The 18939-nt window shown below is 45.3% G+C and overlaps 1 protein-coding gene and 1 pseudogene across 1 annotated transcript in view; one reads left to right on the top strand and one right to left on the bottom strand.

Moving 5' to 3' along the window:
• Window positions 1–1324: 1324 nt before the first annotated feature.
• LOC134379017 (prohibitin 1-like) lies at window positions 1325–3240 on the bottom strand (annotated as a pseudogene).
• Window positions 3241–13335: 10095 nt separating this feature from the next.
• Window positions 13336–18939, top strand: part of PNPLA1 (patatin like phospholipase domain containing 1) — a 44524-nt gene continuing 38920 nt past the window's right edge. Inside the window, exon 1 of the mRNA XM_063098096.1 lies at window positions 13336–13540. Coding sequence (XP_062954166.1) covers window positions 13336–13540 — 205 coding nt within the window. The remainder of the gene's footprint in view (window positions 13541–18939) is intronic.

An 18939-nucleotide genomic window follows, 5' to 3' on the forward strand; every position in this document is an offset into this window, starting at 1 on the left:
CCTAAGTGCACCTAAAAATATGGTCACATAAACTTGGTGAACAATGGGTTATACAAATTAAACCATGTTCTTTACTTCAGAGTATTATCACTTATTTTTCTTTCTTCCCTGTATAAGTGTGTCAGGTTGAGGCTATAGCTACCCTATTCATGTAGGTAGGCATTTCATAACTAAAGCCATAACGTTTCATTATTTTAATTATATTAAGTTTCCATTTGCATTGTCAGGACTAGGGCTCAGAGCCCTCAAACCCATTGTACAGACTGGGTCACCAGACCCTTCACATGCCAGGCTGGGTCACCAGACCCCTCACATGCAGGTCCACGCTAGGTAATTGGGAAAGATCCTGGGAGCCATTGGCAAACAACACAAGCTCTAGTCCTCAGCAGAAGCAGCAGCTTACAGCAGCCTTCAGCAGCAGTAGTGGCCTCCCCGTGGCCCCCCCCCAGGGACATCTCAGGGGTGGAGGGCACTGTGGATCACAGCCACTTGTCCTTTATACTTAAGTCCATAACCCAGGACAGCTGGGTGCACATGTGCAATTACATTAGACAATAACCAAAGAACATGTGAGTGCGCATGGATATTTACAGCAAATGCTTGGCAAGATTCTAAACATATGAGGAACCCTGACCATCTTCCTATATTTTCCCAACAAAGTGACATAAAACCCGAACAGAAATTGCTTAAATAAGGGCATTTTTTTTTCCTCCCTGTACAAAAAGTCTGGTGGCAGGGAAGTTTCTATCTTGATTAATCCAGTGGCTCAAAGGCATCATTTAAGGACTCATGTCCTTTTCATCTTCTTGCTCTGCCATGTATGAAACAGCCATGGGCCTCATCCTCAGGCTATCACAGGCAAAAAGTGGGCTATTTCTTCTTGTTAGTCTTTTCTTTCCCAAATGTTATTATTTTTCAGTTCTTTGGTTGTTGTTGTTGTTTTTTTATAGTTTCTGTTTCTCTGCTTAGATTTCCAATCATTTCATTCATTGCAATCGTATTTTCTTAAATGTTCTTGAACATAGTTATAATATCTGCTTCAAATATTTTGTCTGCTAATTCTAACATCTGGGTCATCTTGAGCTTAGGCACCATTGATTTCTTTTTCTCTTTTCTATGGTTGCACGGGTCACATTTTCCTGTTTCTTCTTGTTGTTGGGTTTTTTTTAGAGATCTGAAGTGACTTTACTTTTATTTCCTTCACTTTAAGCCAATCACGAAATTTCACGGTGATTTCTAGGGTGCAGGCAGAAGGAAGGTGGTGTTGAGGAATCATCAGGGCTATGGCCCAGTTGGCCTGAGGAGGTGCTGGGAGGGCAGGCCCTCACTGGGGCAGCTGGAGGAGCATGGACTGTCCCTCAGGTAGGTAGGTGATGTTCTGAGAGCACGAGAGCTGGTACACAACATCCTCTGCAGCTTCCAGCTTGCGCAGCTCAATCAGGCCTTCACCTGCAGTGGCCAGGGGGTTGGTGATCAGCTCGGCTGCCTTGGAGTAACCCTCAGCAAAGATGATGGATGCCTTCTTCTGCTGCTCAGCCTTTTCCACCACAAATCTGGACCTCTCTGCTTCCTGATGAGCCACCTGTTTGGCTTCCACTACTTCTGTGAACTCCTTCCTGAAGGTCAGATGTATCAAGGACACGTCATCTAGGATGAGCTCAAAGGTTGCTGCTCACTCTGTCAGGTCATTGCTTACCTGTGTGGAGACCACTTCTTTCTGGGTGATTAGTTCTCCAGCATCAAAGCAAGCCACAACTGACCTGAGGATCTCTCTAGTGATGGAGGGCAGCACCCGCTCATCATAGTCCTCTCTGATGCTGGTGAAGATGTGAGGAAGCTGGCTAGCATCAGGCCAGAAAAGGATATGCAGTGTGATGTTGACATTCTGTAAATCTTTGCTACCAGAGATGTCTGGAATGTTATGTGGTTGAGAGTGGCAAAGATAATTGGTTTCTGTACCCAAGAGATGAGAAAGTGAGTCCCTTCCCCTACCACAATGTCCTGCACTGCACAGAACCAGTCAAAGATGACAGCTCTGTGTCCAGCATCCACGTTATATAAGGCAGAGTTCACCACACCTCCTGCAACAGCTAAGGCCAGGCTGAACTTGCTGATGGACTCAAACACTTTGGCAGCCACGTTTCCTTCTGCTGGACCCACTCACACCTGATTCCACTCTGACCTCCACATGAATTCCCCAGCCACACATCCTGTTTCTTCTAATGTCAAGAGTGGGGACACTGGATTCCTTTGTTCCTCTGAATAGTATTGCTTTTAATGTTTATTTGTTTTAGCAGGTAGTTAACTTGGCTAAACTCTCAAACTGCAAATGCTGTCTCCCCTCTGCTGGACAGGAGCTGAAATCTAAGTTTAGATCTTTTAGCCTTAGTTGTGCTGCTTGGACTCTGTCCCACACATCCGTGGGGTTCAGAGATTTGAGCAGGGTCTATAATCAGAGTTCGGGGCTACCCATTTGGGGCTCCTTCTCCTTTCTAGGGTTCCCCTTTTCACTTTCCAGCCGTGTGGTCACTAGAACTCTGTCCTCTGGCTTTTTATTCCAGTATAACTGTGGGCTTACCTCCTAGTTTTAACACCCCACATGACCCTGACTAGGGACTTCCCTAAGGCAAAAAGCTATGAAAAATAAAAACTTATCCAGTGCTGTTTCCTTCTTCCAAGTGCTAAGTCCCCTCTAATATCCATGTGTTTCAATTACTCTCTAGTGTTTTCATAGTTGCTTTTTATAATTTTATCATGTAGGAGGTTTCTGGTCCAATGGGAACTACTCAGCCATTACTGGATGTAGAATTTTTGTTAGTCTCTTTTTAAAGGGCAAAGACAGCTTTCTTAGAATTCCCCAGCAGATTTCTTCTCTGCCTTATGGGCCAGAATTGTGCTCCTCTGCTCTTTCTCAATCCCCCTGTTCTGGGGCCTGCTTGCCCTGAGGAACATGGCTGCCCTGAAGAAGGTAAACAGAATTAGGGTTTGTTTAGCCAGGAAGGAAGTAGAATGACTCTTAGGCCAGAAACCAATGGAATCGGTCATACAGAACTTTTCAGTGTCTTTAACATGAAGGTTTGCATAGCGACTCTCCAAGTATTTGTCCCAATCTCACCTGAAATATTTCTTGATCAAAAAGTCCTTTATCCATGGAGCATGTGTCAGGACAGGTTTGAACTGCTCGAAACAGCAAGATTCCAAGGCCTCCTTTTGGTCACAACCCTCAGTGTGCTTCGCCATTGTGGCAGTCTGACCAGTAGGCTCCAGGTTTCGTCAGTGTCTCCAACTCAACGACTGTTTCGTTAAAGATGGCAATGGTTTGGACCAAAACTTGAGGTCTGAACCGATTGCTTGAACAGGCACTCTGGTGGCCAAGTGAGGACTGTCTCAGTTTTTGACAATCTGTTCCTAGAAGGTGGGTCTCCCATGAAAAATCCAAGGACAGAGTTCTTTTCTTGTAACCACAACTAAACACAGAGCTTGGGGCTTTTATAATAGCATATTATGCACCCTCTTCTGTCAATTATTTAAGCTAAACTAAGCTGAGGAAGTGGTGACTTTTATGGAGTTATTGCTTCGCAGATTCTACCCATACTACACGCCGAGGCTCCCCGAACACTTTTGTGCTCTTATTTATTTCCATGCTAAGGAACTTCTCCAAAACCATGATTGTCCCCTGAAAACAATTAAAACTACTTTTTTTAAAAAAAGAAAACTATTGGAAAGGTGATTTATACATACTAGTAAAAATCACCTTGAAGAAGAAAGATCCCCACAATATCACCACACGGTGGTTTTCATTGCATAGTCCCTCTCCACATGCCCACATTTTCACGTACTCTATTTCCTTGATTCTAAAATACTACCAGTTTTAAGACTCAGCATTGATTTAGTAAAAGCTTTTTAGGAGGAAAAAAAAAATCCCACCACAAGAACCTATTAACAATAATCATTGATTGTGAGATGCATCCCAATATCAGAAACTTTAAAATGTTGGGGGGGAGGAATATGTGCATTAGAATTGATGAATAATTTTTTTTTAAATATGTGTTTTTTACTTTGCTATGGACCGAAACGTGTTTTCAATTATTTAATTTTTGAATCAGAGACACATTCATGTGGGTCAACATTCAGAAGGTACAAAAGTATTCTCAGTGACTTATCTTCCTACTGCCCTTCTCTTGGTTCCCAATGTTTTCAGTCTCTTGTGTATCATTCAGAGGTAATTTATGGTGAAATCTGCATGTGAAGACTTATTTTCTCTGCCTCCCTTTTTACACAAATGGTAGCATATTATACACCCTCTTCTGAACCTTGTTTTTTCGCTTAAAATATCATAAAAGTGGATCCACGTGATTCCTGACCATTTTGATTTGTTTTCCTAATATTACATGACAAGCATTTCTTTGTCTTTCCGTATAATAGTTTAAATTGTTCTTTTCAATGACTGTTCATTTTTGTGGGGTGACTGGACCACAATAATTTAATAGCACCTCCCTGTTGAACATTTAGGTGGTTTCCAGTGTTTTGCTATTACAGAGAATGTGGCAATGACCATTTACTCATTCAACAAATAGTTGACAACCATGAATTGAGATCCTCCTATGTGCCTAAGTGTCTTCCCTTTAAGGGCTTGCAGCGAAGCCGCGGGGGCAGCCATGGAAATAAACAGGAGCACAGAAGTGTTCCCATCCCCCCACGGAGCCTCGGAGTGCAGTGTGGGCTCCCACGTGGGGAAAAGAGAGACAAGTGTTGATGGATCTACCTACCTGCTAGTCAGTGTGAATTAATGAGTTGGGTTACAGCTTATTCATTAGGCTTGTGAGGTTGGTTAATGTGCATCCACCTCAGGATAGATTTAATCTCCACATGCTGACCATATCACTGTCTAAGGCCCCAGCTAAGCTGAATTTACAAAGATGACAAATAAATAAAGGATAACAATGTGTAACATTTTGTAAGCACTTACCACATGCCAGGCAACACCCTATGAGGTAAGTATTATTATTTTCCTATTTTCTAGATGAGAAAACTCAGGCACAGGAAGTTAAATAACTTGCCAGAGGTGCAGCTAACACAGCTGTGACTTGAATCCAGACAGCCCAGCTCCCTGACCCCGCTACACGGCCCTGCCCAGAGAAAGGCTGCTGGACTTAACCCTGGCAGTAAGTTTTGCCTACGTCCTATGGATGCTTCTTAAATTTCAACAAGGGTAAATGGGGGTGCATTTAATTCTCATTTTGGAAGAGCACTTTCCTAGGTTGAGCACGGCTTTTCTTCCTCTCGGGAGAATGACCTGCCTGAACCTTCAGGTTGGCGCGCTGCTCCTCCACTGGGGGAGGCAGTGCAGAGCTTCTGCTCCCTGCAGCCAGATGCTGCAGGGGGGACTCAGGCCTTGGGACTCACACACGGCTGGTCTCGGGGCTGCAGGAGCCCAGGTGGCTCTTCTCAGCTCAGACTTGCCCCACCTTCAATCACTTTCTCCGTCCCCCCCTCATCCCATCCCATCTCTGTCCCACAACCACCCCACCCCCCACTTCTCCTCCCCACTGCCCCCAGACAACGGCAAGCCTGAATCTCATCGACCAGCGCGTTGCTGCCTGTGCTGCCCTTTATGCCTCCAGTCCTGGCCACACACACGTAATGAAACTGTCCCGGTGATGCCCAGGCTCCTGCACCATTTCTAATAATTCAATTTCTTCTTAGCAATTGGAATAAGAGGCCTTCTTCACCTCAGAATATTTCAAATGCCAAAATAGGAATTTACAGTAAATGTGACCATCCACAGCCATTCTTCTTTGTTTGCTGTAATGGAAGTAACAATGAAAACAGCATCTTTCATGCTGGGAACGAAAAACGGGTTCCCTCCTACTCTCCAGCCCCATCCCCCTCCTCAAAAATAACACCCCTCAGCAGTTTTATTTCTGAAATTTTACATGCACATACACAGAGAACCTTTTTTTTTTTTTTTTACTTTTTATACATAAATGGTAGCATACTATAATTACCACTTGGATCCTTGTTGGTTTTGGTTTTTTTTAATTTATTTTTTCTTACTTACCAACATATCTTGGAGAACGTTCCCTATGAGCACATACAGATCTACTTTAACTCTTTTCAGTAGCTGCAGAGAATTACATTATGTGGCTATCCCATAATTCATTTAACTAGCTTGCCACTGATAGATCTCTAGGTTACTTCTAGATCTTTGCTATTACAACTGATGCTGTGTTTAACAACCCTGTGAGTATGTTTTTGGAGGACTCCTGTGAGTATTTATGCAGGATAAATTTCTGCAAGTATTGGTATTTAAATAGATGGTGCCAAATTGCCCACCAAACTGCAGCTTTTCAGTGGAGATTGAATGACTAGCTTAGGCTTGATGGGTAAATCATTTAAAATAACCAAGACTCTATTTTATATGGGAGAGCATTTTAATGCCTTTAAAACACAAAAACATAAACCATAAAGGAAAAGAATGATACATTTTATTACATTAAAAGGTAAAATTTTTGTACCATAGAACATATCATAAAAAAAAAAAGTTAACAGAAAAGCCACAAGCCGGTAGAGGATATTTGCAATGCATTCAACGGAGCTAATATTAGTACCAAAGTCTACACATTACCAACAAAAAGACAAACACTTCTTTACCCCAAATGGAAAAAGGCTAAGAACAATCAATGTAGAAGAAAGGAAACTGAAATAACCAATGAACACATGAAGTGATGCCCAGCCTCACAAAGAATTAGCAAAGTGCCACTCAAACAGTCAGATACCATTTTACATACCTCCGATGGGCAGCAACTTTTTAATCTGCTAATATCAAGAGAAGTGAAGCAATGAAATCTCTTACAAACTTTCAGCGGGAGTGTAAACTGGCACAGTCATTCTAGAAAGGAATTGGGCGACACCTATTAAAATTGAAGAAGTGCCCACTGCAATAACTATATTTTCTTATTTCGTGTTTTCTTGAGGATCTGGCCTCCCTGACTGGGGAGAGACTGCCCCTCCCAGGGGTAGCCAGTTCTTAGAGACAGCAAAGGGCTCACTGGGGAGCATGCCTCTCACCAGCAACCTAACCATGCTCTGAACCACCTCCGGTGTCTGGCCTCCCACTCCAGGAGGCAGCATTCCCCTGCCCTAATCACCCGGGGCCAGGCACCAGTCAACTAGAGACCACCCCTTTAGCCTAGAGCCCACCGACATGATTCTAACTAGCCAGTCCCAAACTTTCCCAGCCCTGCCTTGCCTTTCTCATGGAAAACACAATAAAGGCTTTGGGACATGCACTCTCCTCTCTTTTTCTTCCTGAAAAACCTGGTGCTTCCCCATGTGGCCCTGCATGGCATGAAAATATAGTAATAAATCTTCTTTCAATGACATTAACCTTTCTATGTCGTGATTCACTAACCTCCATAAATTGAAATCCCGTGGGTACAACTGATATACCCACATGTGACCTGAGAAATTCCCATGCAATGTAAAGGGAGATGTATGTCAAGTTGCTCACTGCAGCATTGTTGGTTATAGTGAAATACTGGAAACAACCCAAACATCCATCAGTAGCAGAAGGATAAACATGTTGTCCCATGGTCTCATAATGGGTCGCCAAGAGGCAATAACATGAAAAAACCTAGAGCCACGAGTCATAACAACAACAGTAAAAACAGCAAATTGCAAAATAAATGCTAGGCATTTGTTTATGTGAAATTTAAAAAGATTGTACCATACTCTATATTGTCTGTAAAACATATTCATGTAATTAAAGAATGAAAACATAGGAAGGAAAGATTCTCACCAATCTGGGACGTGGCTTCCCAGGGGAGGGAGATTGAGAGGGAGGTTAGGAAAGAGTTCAAAGGAGGTTTCACCTCTACCTGTGATGTTTCATTTCTTTGGAAACAAGGAAATTGTAGTAAAATGTTAAGATTTGTTCAATCTGGCTGGTGGATACATGGATGTTTGCTGTACTGTTTTTGGTACTTTACTGTCTGTCTGAGCTATTTCAGTATGAGAAAAAGATACTGTTTAGGCTGCATGAATGATCTCAAGGTCACACAAGAGGATAACATGACAGGAAGCCAGGAAACTCCGTCCTCATCTCAGCGGTGTCAAACCTTCTTCTCTCTCCTTAAATTATATCTTTAAAAATTCTTGACTTTTGAGAAAAGGTTTAAACATCTGCACCCCACAGGGGACATACTCATGCCTATATGTTTGTTGATCAAGCATTCAAAAATTGTCATAAATCTCAAAAGTGCAAGTGCAAGTGCTGTTCAATTTATTTTATTTTTCAGGAGGGGTAGGGAAGAGGAAAAAATTCTACTTCTTGACTTCTAACAAATGTAATAGTCGGTAAGCAGTTTCTGAAAAGTACAGAAATTTTCTGAAATTTTCAGATTATTTTTCAGAATTCTCATGAATCAGAGTTATTTCACCCACAACAACAAAATCTCTATAACTTGAAGTGTTTCTCTTATTTTTACTAAAAGCCAAGGGCATGTTTTATTTGTTCTTCTCAAGATAAAGACTATCTTTCACTAGAAATATTTAATAGCCCTTGCATTAGTCATGAGGTCTTCAGCAGCAAATACGAAGTGAACAGTGCCTTAAACAATAAAGTCATTTAATCATCTGACATAACAAGAAGGGTAACACAAATGGTCTGGGGGTTGGTGCAGTCACTCGACAATCTCATCAAGGACCCAGGGTCTTTCTTGCTTTCTCTTTTGTCTTCTTTAGTGCATTAGTCAGCCTCTAAATCAGTCCTCACTAATTCCCACCTTCTGATATTCACCCCCTCCCACATTTTACCAGGGTTGGTCTGTGTGACCTATTGGCAGAAGTGGTGGTATCACTACTGAGATTAGGTTATAGAAAGACTGTGGCTTCCATCTCGGATTCACACACACTCTCTTTTGTTCTCTCTGTCTCTCTTCCTTTCTCTCTCTCACCCGCTTACATTTCTCACTCTGGGGCAAGCAAGTTCCCATCCCAAGAGCAGCCCATGGAGAGGCCCATGTAGTGAAGCACTGAAGCTTTCTACCAATAGCCAGCTAAGAAGTGATGCCTACCAACAACCATAAGAGTGAACTTCAAAGTGAATTCTTCGGTCCCAGTGAGCCTTAAAATGACTGCAGCCCTGGCCATCTATTTGAATGCAACCTCATGAGAGACCCTGAGCAGAACCACCAGCTATGCCATTTTCAGGTTTCTGATCTTCAGAAATTGTGTGAGATAATACATGTTTGTTGTTTGGAGGTGTTAAGTTTTACGGTAATTTGTTATGTGGCAATAGATAATTAATACACTGTGCCTGCCATGTTTGATGGGTGTAAGATGGCTGCCACAGATCCAAACACCATGTTCTCACAGGACAGCAGCTCAGGAGGAAGAAAGGAAGATGGAGTTAGAGGGGGTCTCCCTATATACCTTTCTCCTTTTATCAAGGAGGAAAATCATTCTTTTTTTTTTTTTTAAAGATTACTGGTAAGGGGATCTTACCCCTTGACCTGATGTTGTCACACCACACTCTCCCAAGTGAGCCACGGGCTGCCCTTAGGAAAATCATTTTTAAAGCCACCCAGCAAGTTTCCCCTTACTTCTCATTGTCCAGAAGTGGGTTTCATGATCACCCTTAGCTGCAAGGGAGGCTGGAAGTCAAGTATCAGGCCTTTTCAGCTGCTTCAGGGGTGTGGGCACAGATCAAGCAGGCTGGGGCCAGCTTCTGTGAAGTCAGCAACGTTTCTGCCTGCCCTCCCCACAGTCTGTCTGATTGTTTCCACCTGGCATCATTTAACTGGTTCCTCCATACTCTGTGTTGACTATAAACTGGAAGTAAGGCCTCAATTGATTCAGGTGAAATGTTTTTAGAAAAAACACTCATAGGTAATGTTGTGACCTTCATACTCTATCACATTAAGAAATAATCAAGCTCTTCACTAAATTAAAATTTTCGGGATTAAAGCAGAGGGTGGTACACCGTCAATAAAAAGCCAGCCTGGAATCTGGATGTGTCTTCCTCACCAAGAATAGTCCTGGGTGGTTTCACGTACCTTATAAATATAATTATGGAAACTCTGGTGCCTCTATAATTCATTTTGGGTTGTTCTGTTGAAATTGTGTGTGATAAGCAATCTCAGTTTCTCTCACTTGATTTCCTTAGGGACTTAGTTAAAAAAACACCTAAGAAGATTATGAGACGACTTTAAAAACCAAATGCAGAAATGTTGGAAAGTGATTCTGCCTCCCTGTCATTAGCCTGAAGTTCTTAGGGCTCTAAGTATGATGTCAGGAATGAGGGGGGATGAGACAAACCTTCTCAATCATTTAACACCATGGCACAGGAGATGTGGGGACCCCTCCACCAGGGTCAGCACTTGGGGGCCAGGTGAGCAGCTCCTCCGGCCTTCTCACGCGCAGTCATGAAATCACAGAAGTCGTGAGTTTCTAGTTTGCTTGTTTGCACAGAGGCTGTGCTGCACTGCTGTGGCCTCCACCACCCCTGCGGAACTGAAGAGTGTGTGTCAGGCCTGAGGAGGCAGGGACTCCAGGCGCTGTCCTTGAAGGGATGGTGGCCCCCACAGCCCATCTCGAGCAGGTGGCCTTGCTTCCTATCTCTCTGGGAACATAGAGCGACTAGAAGGAGGAACTTGCCCATAGCCGTCATCCCTTCAACATGACCCCATGCCCATCCTCTGTCTGCTTACCCTTCTCTGCTGCCTCAGAGGCAGGGCCTCTGTCCCCCTCTCTGGAGCCATCCCTGTCCCCATGAATGGCACCAATGTCTTGCTGTCATCTCAGACGCATCTTAAAGTAAAATCATCCTCCACCCAGTTCCTCAGGTCTGTTCCAGTTTCCCCAACTCTGCCAAAGGCAGCCCCACCCCTCCCCATCCCCAGGCTAGAACTGAGGCATCAGCCATGACTCACCCTGCCCATCCAACCAGTCTTCCGTGGCAATGGCTTCATTAACTTGTCTTCCTTCAGCTGCCACCCTGCCTGGCCGTCACCATCTCTAGGAGGATCTCTCGAGCCCTAGTCTCATCTCCCTTCCAAGACTCTCCTGCCTGAGAACTTTCCAAGCTCCTCCTGCATGTCACACTTGGATCAAGCCTTATTCTTCCGACCACAGCTTTCCATTCTACCATATCTCTGGGGTCTATCTGTTCCAGAAGCCGTGGCCCTTACTACCCTCTGATGATAGATATACCATGTGCTGGGCATTTTACAGCCATTATTTTTAGCCTTTACAGCTACTGAGCAGCATAGGAATTATTGTCCTTTTTACAGATGATGGAAACTGAGTGAGTCCTAGAGAGGTTACACAGGTCACACTGCCTGTAAATAGCAGAGCTGGGATCCAACCTCTTGCTGTCTGATCCACTGCACTTCATCCTGTGAATCTGACCCCACCCCAGCCTCCCCTCCTCTGTACGGAGCTCATGCTGTCCCTGCCCCAACACCCTCCCAGCCCATCACTCCACCGCAGGGCTTCTCCGGTGGTTCCAGCCCACACTGCTCACCCTTTCAGGCTCTTAACTTTTCTGGCAGGAATCTCAGCCCTGCATAACTTAGTACTTAATTATAGACTTGTACTGTTCACTGGCTATTTTCCATTTGCCTGTCTTGTTCCCAAGAAGCCTGTGAATGTCTGGGTTAGGGTGCAGAGCTTCTACCTGTTCCCCTCCTCAGGGCCCAGTACAGGGCTGAGCACTCAGATACTCAGGGGAGCTGACTTCCCAGGAAGGAGGCAGGGTCTCTGCTATTCCCAAAGCTGACTGGCACACCCCTACTCTCCACCCCAGCAGGACACCTCATATCTCTGCATGTGTGTATACACACATGCACACACACGCTTACCTTTGCTGTTACACATACATCTAATTGAAAGCTCTCTTCCCAAACTGAGGGAATTACATGACTGGAACTTCCTACTCAAGACAGAAAATTCCCTCCTAACTGAATCCTGGGCATTGCCTTCATTGTGGAATTCCCATTTGGATCATCAAAGCCACCAGAGTTGGTGGGAGCTCTGGGACCAGTGAGATGTCACATCTAACAGAGGCTGGAGCTGGATTGGTCATTGGAGAGAGGACTTCGTATCTCGATTCTGATTCTGGTCCTGCTACTGTATAGGGGGAGGGGGAGAGGTGACTTTGACACATTAATGCTTTGAGATATCTCCATGCTGTGAACTTGGGGGCTCTGAGGAAGACGCCTCCTCACCAGGACCTCATTGTGCAGCTCACAAGGGGTATGATGGGCGGCTCCTGGAGCTACCCTGTCCCCATGCATCACGTCTCTTACCAAAACATCTCTCTGCCCTGACCCCAATGCCCCGCATGGGACCCCCTAAGCTGTTCGCCCTCAGGGTTAAATACTGCCATCTCAAACTTCTCATTCCAAAGTGGGAAGAGAGCATGTAATATGAAGCCCCAGACAGAGAATAATCTAGAGTTCAGATTGATTTCTTCCCAGACACTTAGGAGATGGTATGAGGGTTTGGGGCTTGGTGAGAGGGTGCTGACCGAGGGTCAAAGGGTCAGTGTAGGGAGGTGAGAGGTGGAAAGGACTTGGTGGGTGATGGGTGGGACCCTGAAGTCAAATTCCCTTCCTTTACAACTTTACCCATGGCCAGTCCTCACATGTAAATAAAGAAACAAGTGAATAAACAAAGGGCTTATATAAGAACAGATAAAAATAGTTGTGTAACACATCACATATACCACTCAGCCTGGAGGAGCCAGGGAGGGGTGTCGCTGTGGGGGGGAAGTGGACTGTGTGTGTCCCCTTCAAAACCATGGCCATCCTGGGCGGCCCAGCCTTTGAGGGAGGGGACACATCCTCCTGGAGGGAGGCGGGCTGTGATTCCTCTGTTGCTGCGGCTGTCAGAGTGGGAGACACCTACCGATAACCATCAGGAGGTGTTGCAACTGGCCGTGTGAAGCCTCTGGGTGGCGGGGCGCTGAGCAGTGCCGCCTCTGTGGGCATGGCCCGCCGGCAGCCGTGAGCACTCCTGGGTGCAGCAGGGCTGGGTGGAAGGCTGGGGAGCCTGTGTGCCAGATGATCCTGGCCAAGCAATGAGGCCGGCGGGGACGTCGCAGGACCCGGACCCTGCTTGCACATCCTGCAGGCCTGCTGAACCTCGCCAACCTTGGGGGCTGCCTCCTGGTGGAGCTTAACAGGCCACCTGTGGTTGCAGCCACATTCCAGGCTTCAGGCTGGTCAGGAAGCTGGCAGCGAGTTCCAACAGGGAGCGGCAGGTCCCAGCTGGGCAGCAAGCACTGAAGGGAGGTTCCTCCTTTCCTGCCAGAGCCCAGAGGCTGAGGCGATGGAGGAGCAGGTGTTCAAGGGGGACCCGGACACCCCTCATTCCATCTCCTTCTCGGGCAGTGGATTCCTGTCCTTCTACCAGGCTGGGGCCGTGGACGCCCTGCGGGACCTGGCCCCAAGGATGCTGGAAACGGCCCATCGCTTTGCAGGGACATCAGCAGGGGCCGTGATTGCGGCCCTGGTCATATGCGGGATTGAAATGGGTAAGGCCTTTGTTCTGGGCTCCCTGGCAAGTCTCTGGAGGGATTTGCAAAGCAGAGCCTGGAGAATGCTTGGGGATGCTATTGGGAGCAAAGCCAGGCCTGGGTGGCAGGAAAGGAAGAGGCGGGTCATGTGGAACAGCTGGCAGCTGTGATCTGCCAGGTCCCAGTCTCTGACCCATGGGTGGGCTTGGACCCACCTCTCCCTCTCCCTCAATGCTCTTATCTTCGAGATGCCTTGTCTGCCAGGGCCCGGGAAAGGGAAAGGCAATATCTCCCTCAAAAATCCTGGTGTCAGAAGTTATATCACAGAACACTCATACCTTGGGGTTGAGTGTTGCTCCCACCTGGACTCTTCTAAAATGTGAATACCCTTGGGAGGGACAACGCTTCAAATTGTTATAAGCTTGGTGGGGAGGGTTTGTCAACCAGCTTCCAGGTGGCTGGAAAGATGAAAGCCCTGATGCTGGAGGGGCGGGCAGGAGGTGGCCAGAGGGGGAGAAACTGGGAAGGAGGGGTCGGGGGAGACTATTTAGGGTCCCTTCTGCCCTGTTGGTCCAGGGGTCTCAGAGAGCAGAATGAGCCATGCTGCTGACCCAAAGGGAGAAGCACTATCCTGGGCAGGGGGAGCCAATGGTCTGAGCAGCCCAGAGAATGGGCCCAACAGCCACATGGGCTGCCAGGAACAGAGGGGGGGCATTTATTCAGTTACCGAGCTCCTGTGCCAGGCTCTCTTCCAGGCACTAGGGGCAAGTCCCTGGCTTCACGGAGCAGAAATTCTAAACATAAGAGACAGATAATAAACATTTGAATAAGGAAACTTCTAATGCAATGTCAGGAAGTAATAAGATCTGTGAATATAATTACAGTAAGAAAGGGACAGAGAATAAAGTGGGGACTATTTTAGAAAGTTGGTCAGGGGATCCCTCTCTGAGGAGGTGAGAATGAAGTGAGAGAACAAGCCACCTGCAGATGCAGAGAAAGAGCACTGCTGGTAGAGGAGCAGCCAGGAAGCCCAGGGCTGGGGAGTGGTGTTATGGTGGAGAGGTGAGCAGGGCCCAGGGCACGTGGGGCCCTATGCCATGGTGGCCAGCTCTGATTTTATCCCAAGGCATGCAGTAATGGAGGAGAGGTGGGAAGGAGGCGGAGACCATGCGCTCCACAGATCAGACCCCATTGCACCATGTGACCTGGGGGCACATTATTGAACTTGCCGTGCCTCAGTTTCTTCATCTGTAAAAGGGAGATCCTAACAGTGCCTAATTCCCAGGGTTGTTAAAAGAATTACTGAGCTAACATGAGTGAACTCCTTGTTGTATGGCAAGTGCTCAGACTCTGATTTGAGTGTTTAAAGATCCCTGGCTGCTGGGCAGAGTGGGTTGGACAGAGCAAGGCAGAAACTGGGTGAGGAATGAGTGTGGCAGGTGACTGGGTGGTGAGCATGGTGAGAAGAGATTGGATTCAGGATGCACTTTGAAGGGAGGGCCAGCTGCATGGGGTGAGGAAGAAGTGGCTGTGGACAGCAGCCTCATCCCAGCGCCAGCGGGGTGCATTCCTGCCTGGGCATCTCTATGCTGGCTGCGTAGGCTTTGTTTTAAAGAATAAGAGTAATGTCCACTTGCTGAGTACCTCTTAGGTGCAAGAAATTTTTTTCTTTTTAATATTTCACAAGTAATAAACAAATTCTTTCTGGCTGTGCAAAATTCAAACAGCATGAAAGTATATAAAGTAAAAGTTTATAGCATAGAAAGCAATCCTGCACTCACCCTGCTGTCCCTAATCCCACTCTCCGTCCTGTAGCCAGTGCTAAGCGGTGATCCTTCCAGATCTTGTTTATGCACAGAACTCTCTGTCAATGTAGCCTCCATCACCCAATAGGCTCTAGGACAAGCCTTCAGAAAGGGGCCTGGGTTCAAGCCCCCAATCCCTTGCCTGGAGTCACAGAATTCCTGCCCTGAAGTTACCTGGCTTGGGGATTCTCTCTCCCTTTCCAGGTGCCTGCATTGCTCACCTGCTTCATCACGCCCACCCTCCTCCTGTCTTTATATCGACTTCTTAAACTACGCCATCTGAGTGACTCAATGGTGTCCTCGTCCTTTGGCATCCAAAGACTTTTCAGAATTCATCCAATTCGATAAATACTGCCGAAAACCTACTTGGCCAGGCTGGGATAGGCATGGATGGCAGGGGAGGGCAACTAAAACCAGTGAAAAGGACACCTAACTGTGGCTGTAATCAAGTACTAGATGTGTGCTGCTTGTAATTATGGCAGAAGTTCAGGGAAGGGTGAGACATGTGTGCTGCCCCCTCAGCAGCCTGTTTTTGAGACTTAGCCCCGTCACTCCAGTCTAGTTCATTCATTCTCACTGCCGTGCAGTTCACTATAAACTAGCACTTCCTTTACATCAGGCACTGTTCTAGGTCCTTGTCCTATTAACTCACTCAGTCTTTACAACAACCCTCTGAGGTGTAAACTGTTATTATCTCCATATTACAGAGGAGGAAACTGAGTCACAGGAAGATTATAGAACTTGTCTAAGTAACATCATACAAACAGTGCTTTGTAAAGCTAGAATTTGAACCCAGTCTACACTCTTATCCTTTAAACTACTCTGCTTCTTGACAAAGCCATATCGGGGGTGGAGATGCCAGTTATATGGCTAGCAGGGTCAGTCTCTCTGAACAGGCAGACTTTGCACGCAGAGCTGAAACCCAAGAATATCTTGGGGGCAGCATTGTACGTAGTAGGAAAAGTGACTCTTATAAAGTCTCAACATCAGTTAGAAGCAGTACAAAAACCAGGGCTAGGTCTCCTGACTTTCTTCGAGTCTCTGTATTCCATTAATAGCACCCCACGGTTCAGTTAGCCATTCTGTTGAGGGACATGGCCAATTTTTTGTTGTAAACAATACTTCAATGAACATCTTTGTCTGTGTCTCCCATGCCCATGTGGAATATATATCATCCCAGGGTATGCCTATCTTTAACTTCGCTAGGCTTTGCTAAATTATTCTCAAAAGCAGTTGTACCAATTTAACCACTAGCAGCATAGAGGAGCTCTAATTTCCCCACAATGTCATCAACCCTTAGTACTGTCAGACTTGCAAGGTTTATTTCAAATTTATGAATGTGCGATTATATGTAATTTATTTTACTTATTTAATCTGCATATCCTAATTGCTAGTGATGTCAAGCATCTCTGTGTAATTGGCCACCTCTGTTTCCTCGTCTGTAACTCGCCCCTCATCACCTTTTCCTGTTTTTTTTCTACCGAGTTATTATTATTTTTTTCTTTAACCTGTAGATGTTATTTATATATTCTGTATGCTAATCCTTTGTCAGTTATAGACATAGCACCTATCTCCTCCCACTCTATGGCTTGTCTTTTTAATGTGTTTGTGGTGTTTTCGTCGTATCCATCTTATCCATCTTATCCTCTTACAGTTTATTTTCAAATATCTTTATTACCATGATTTCTTCTACATTGTCTTTCAACAGTTTTAAAGTTTTGCTGTCTCTTGTTTAGGTTAACCCATCTGGAATTTATTTTTGGTTTTTTGTTTGTTTGTTTGTTTGTTTTTTTAAAGATGACTGGTAAGGGGACCTTAACCCTTGACTTGGTGTTGTCAGCACCACGCTCTCCCAAGTGAGCTAACTGGCCATCCCTATATAGGGATCCAAACCTGTGGCCTTGGTGTTATCAGCACCACACTCCCCCGAGTGAGCCACGGGCGGGCCCTGGAATTTATTTTGTTGATAGGTTAAGTTAGAGATCTTGTTTTTTGTTTTGTCATATAATAAACTAGAGGCAGGCCTCTCCCAGTTGTTTGAAATGCTGCCTTGTTATACTCAAGTTGCTGATTCTTATGCGTCTGTGCTGGAGTCTCTCTACTCTTTCATTGGCTAATTTGTCTATTTCTGTGCCAAATTACTGTTGTAATCAGGGTATATCATATGTGACAAGCCCTCTCCTCCTCCTCCTCCTTCTCTTCCTTTCTTCAAATATTGCCTCTATTACTCTTGGCCCTTTTTTCCTCCTATGTGAAAAGCTCTATTGGGATTTTGATTGAAATTACCTCTTCCCATTTATAAATATAGTCTATTTATTCTGATCTCTTTTTTTCTTCTTCTTCAATAAAGATTTTGCATGTTTTTTATTAGATTTACTTCTGAGGGCCTTATAGTTTTTGTTGCTATGGGGAATGGGATCTTTTTTTATCTATGGCATTTTCTAATCTAATTGATTACTGTTGCTCTAAAGGAATGTTGATGGTTTTTGCATATTGATCTTCTTTTGAGCAACCTTGTTGAACATTCTTAGTAGTTCTAAAAGTTTGTTGGTAGATCATCTCATGTTTTATGTGTAAACAATCATGCTATCTGCATGTAACCAGAGGTTTGTCTCTTTTAAAAAAAAAAAAATTCTTAAACAGGAGGCCACCAGGTCCTCTGTCCTCAAGACCACGAGCCCTCCTTTTGTTCCCGGCCTGGGCTTTTCTGTCCTGAGGTTGTGTGTTTTGCTCCTATGAAAGCTAAGGCAGCAGAGGGTCCATCTTCTGCTATGTACGTGCCTGATTTTCATTAGAAATGTGCTAAACATTAATTAATTCATTCATTCACCTAGAAGAGATGGTCTCCATGACAACCAGTGGGGGATTCAGTATTTCCGATCTGTTCCAAAGTGGGGATGGAAACTTGCCTCAAAGCCGAACGTGCATAACTTTGAAAAATAAATTTTTTTTCTTATAAAAGAATAAAGATTTGGTAGACTTAAAACCCCATCTCCTACTTCTTGGTACCTTTCTTCCCATAAAAACAGCATGGCAAGTCAGTCCTTCCTTCCCTCCTTTCACAAGGGATTGTTGAGCATACACTAGGCCCTGCAGAGGATACAAAGATACGAGTATAATACAAAATGAAATTCTGCTCTTGCCCTCAAGGAGCATACAGTCTACTCAAACTTGAAGGCAGCCACCAAATAGTCATAATGCAAGAAAGTTCCACTTGAATGTCAGAAATTTAAAAGGCACAGGAGTGAGTAAACACCTCTAATCATGGAAGGCCTCATGGAAGTGGCAGTTGAGCTAGTGCCTGAAAGGTGAGTAGAAGCTGGACAGGTAGAGACAGGTTGGGCAGGAATCTAGGCTTCTAGCAAGGCTGTGGCATGACAACATGACAAAGGCACGCAGGGGAGAAGTGTGATGCCAGCAGAAGGTGGTGAATAGCTTAGGTCAGCTGGTGTCGGGGTTGACATGAGAGTTTCAGAGAGGAGGATTTTGGCTCTGCAAGGGCTGTCCTAGATGAGAAGGGGACATTCCTGAAGAAGGAGATGACCTACCCTCAGAGGCCTAAGCAGGGCTGGAAGGCCACCTGCCTGGTTTCTGCTCCAGTTGTCCCTGTAT

This window comes from Cynocephalus volans, chromosome 5, assembly GCF_027409185.1.
Source record: "Cynocephalus volans isolate mCynVol1 chromosome 5, mCynVol1.pri, whole genome shotgun sequence".
Taxonomy (NCBI): domain Eukaryota; kingdom Metazoa; phylum Chordata; class Mammalia; order Dermoptera; family Cynocephalidae; genus Cynocephalus; species Cynocephalus volans.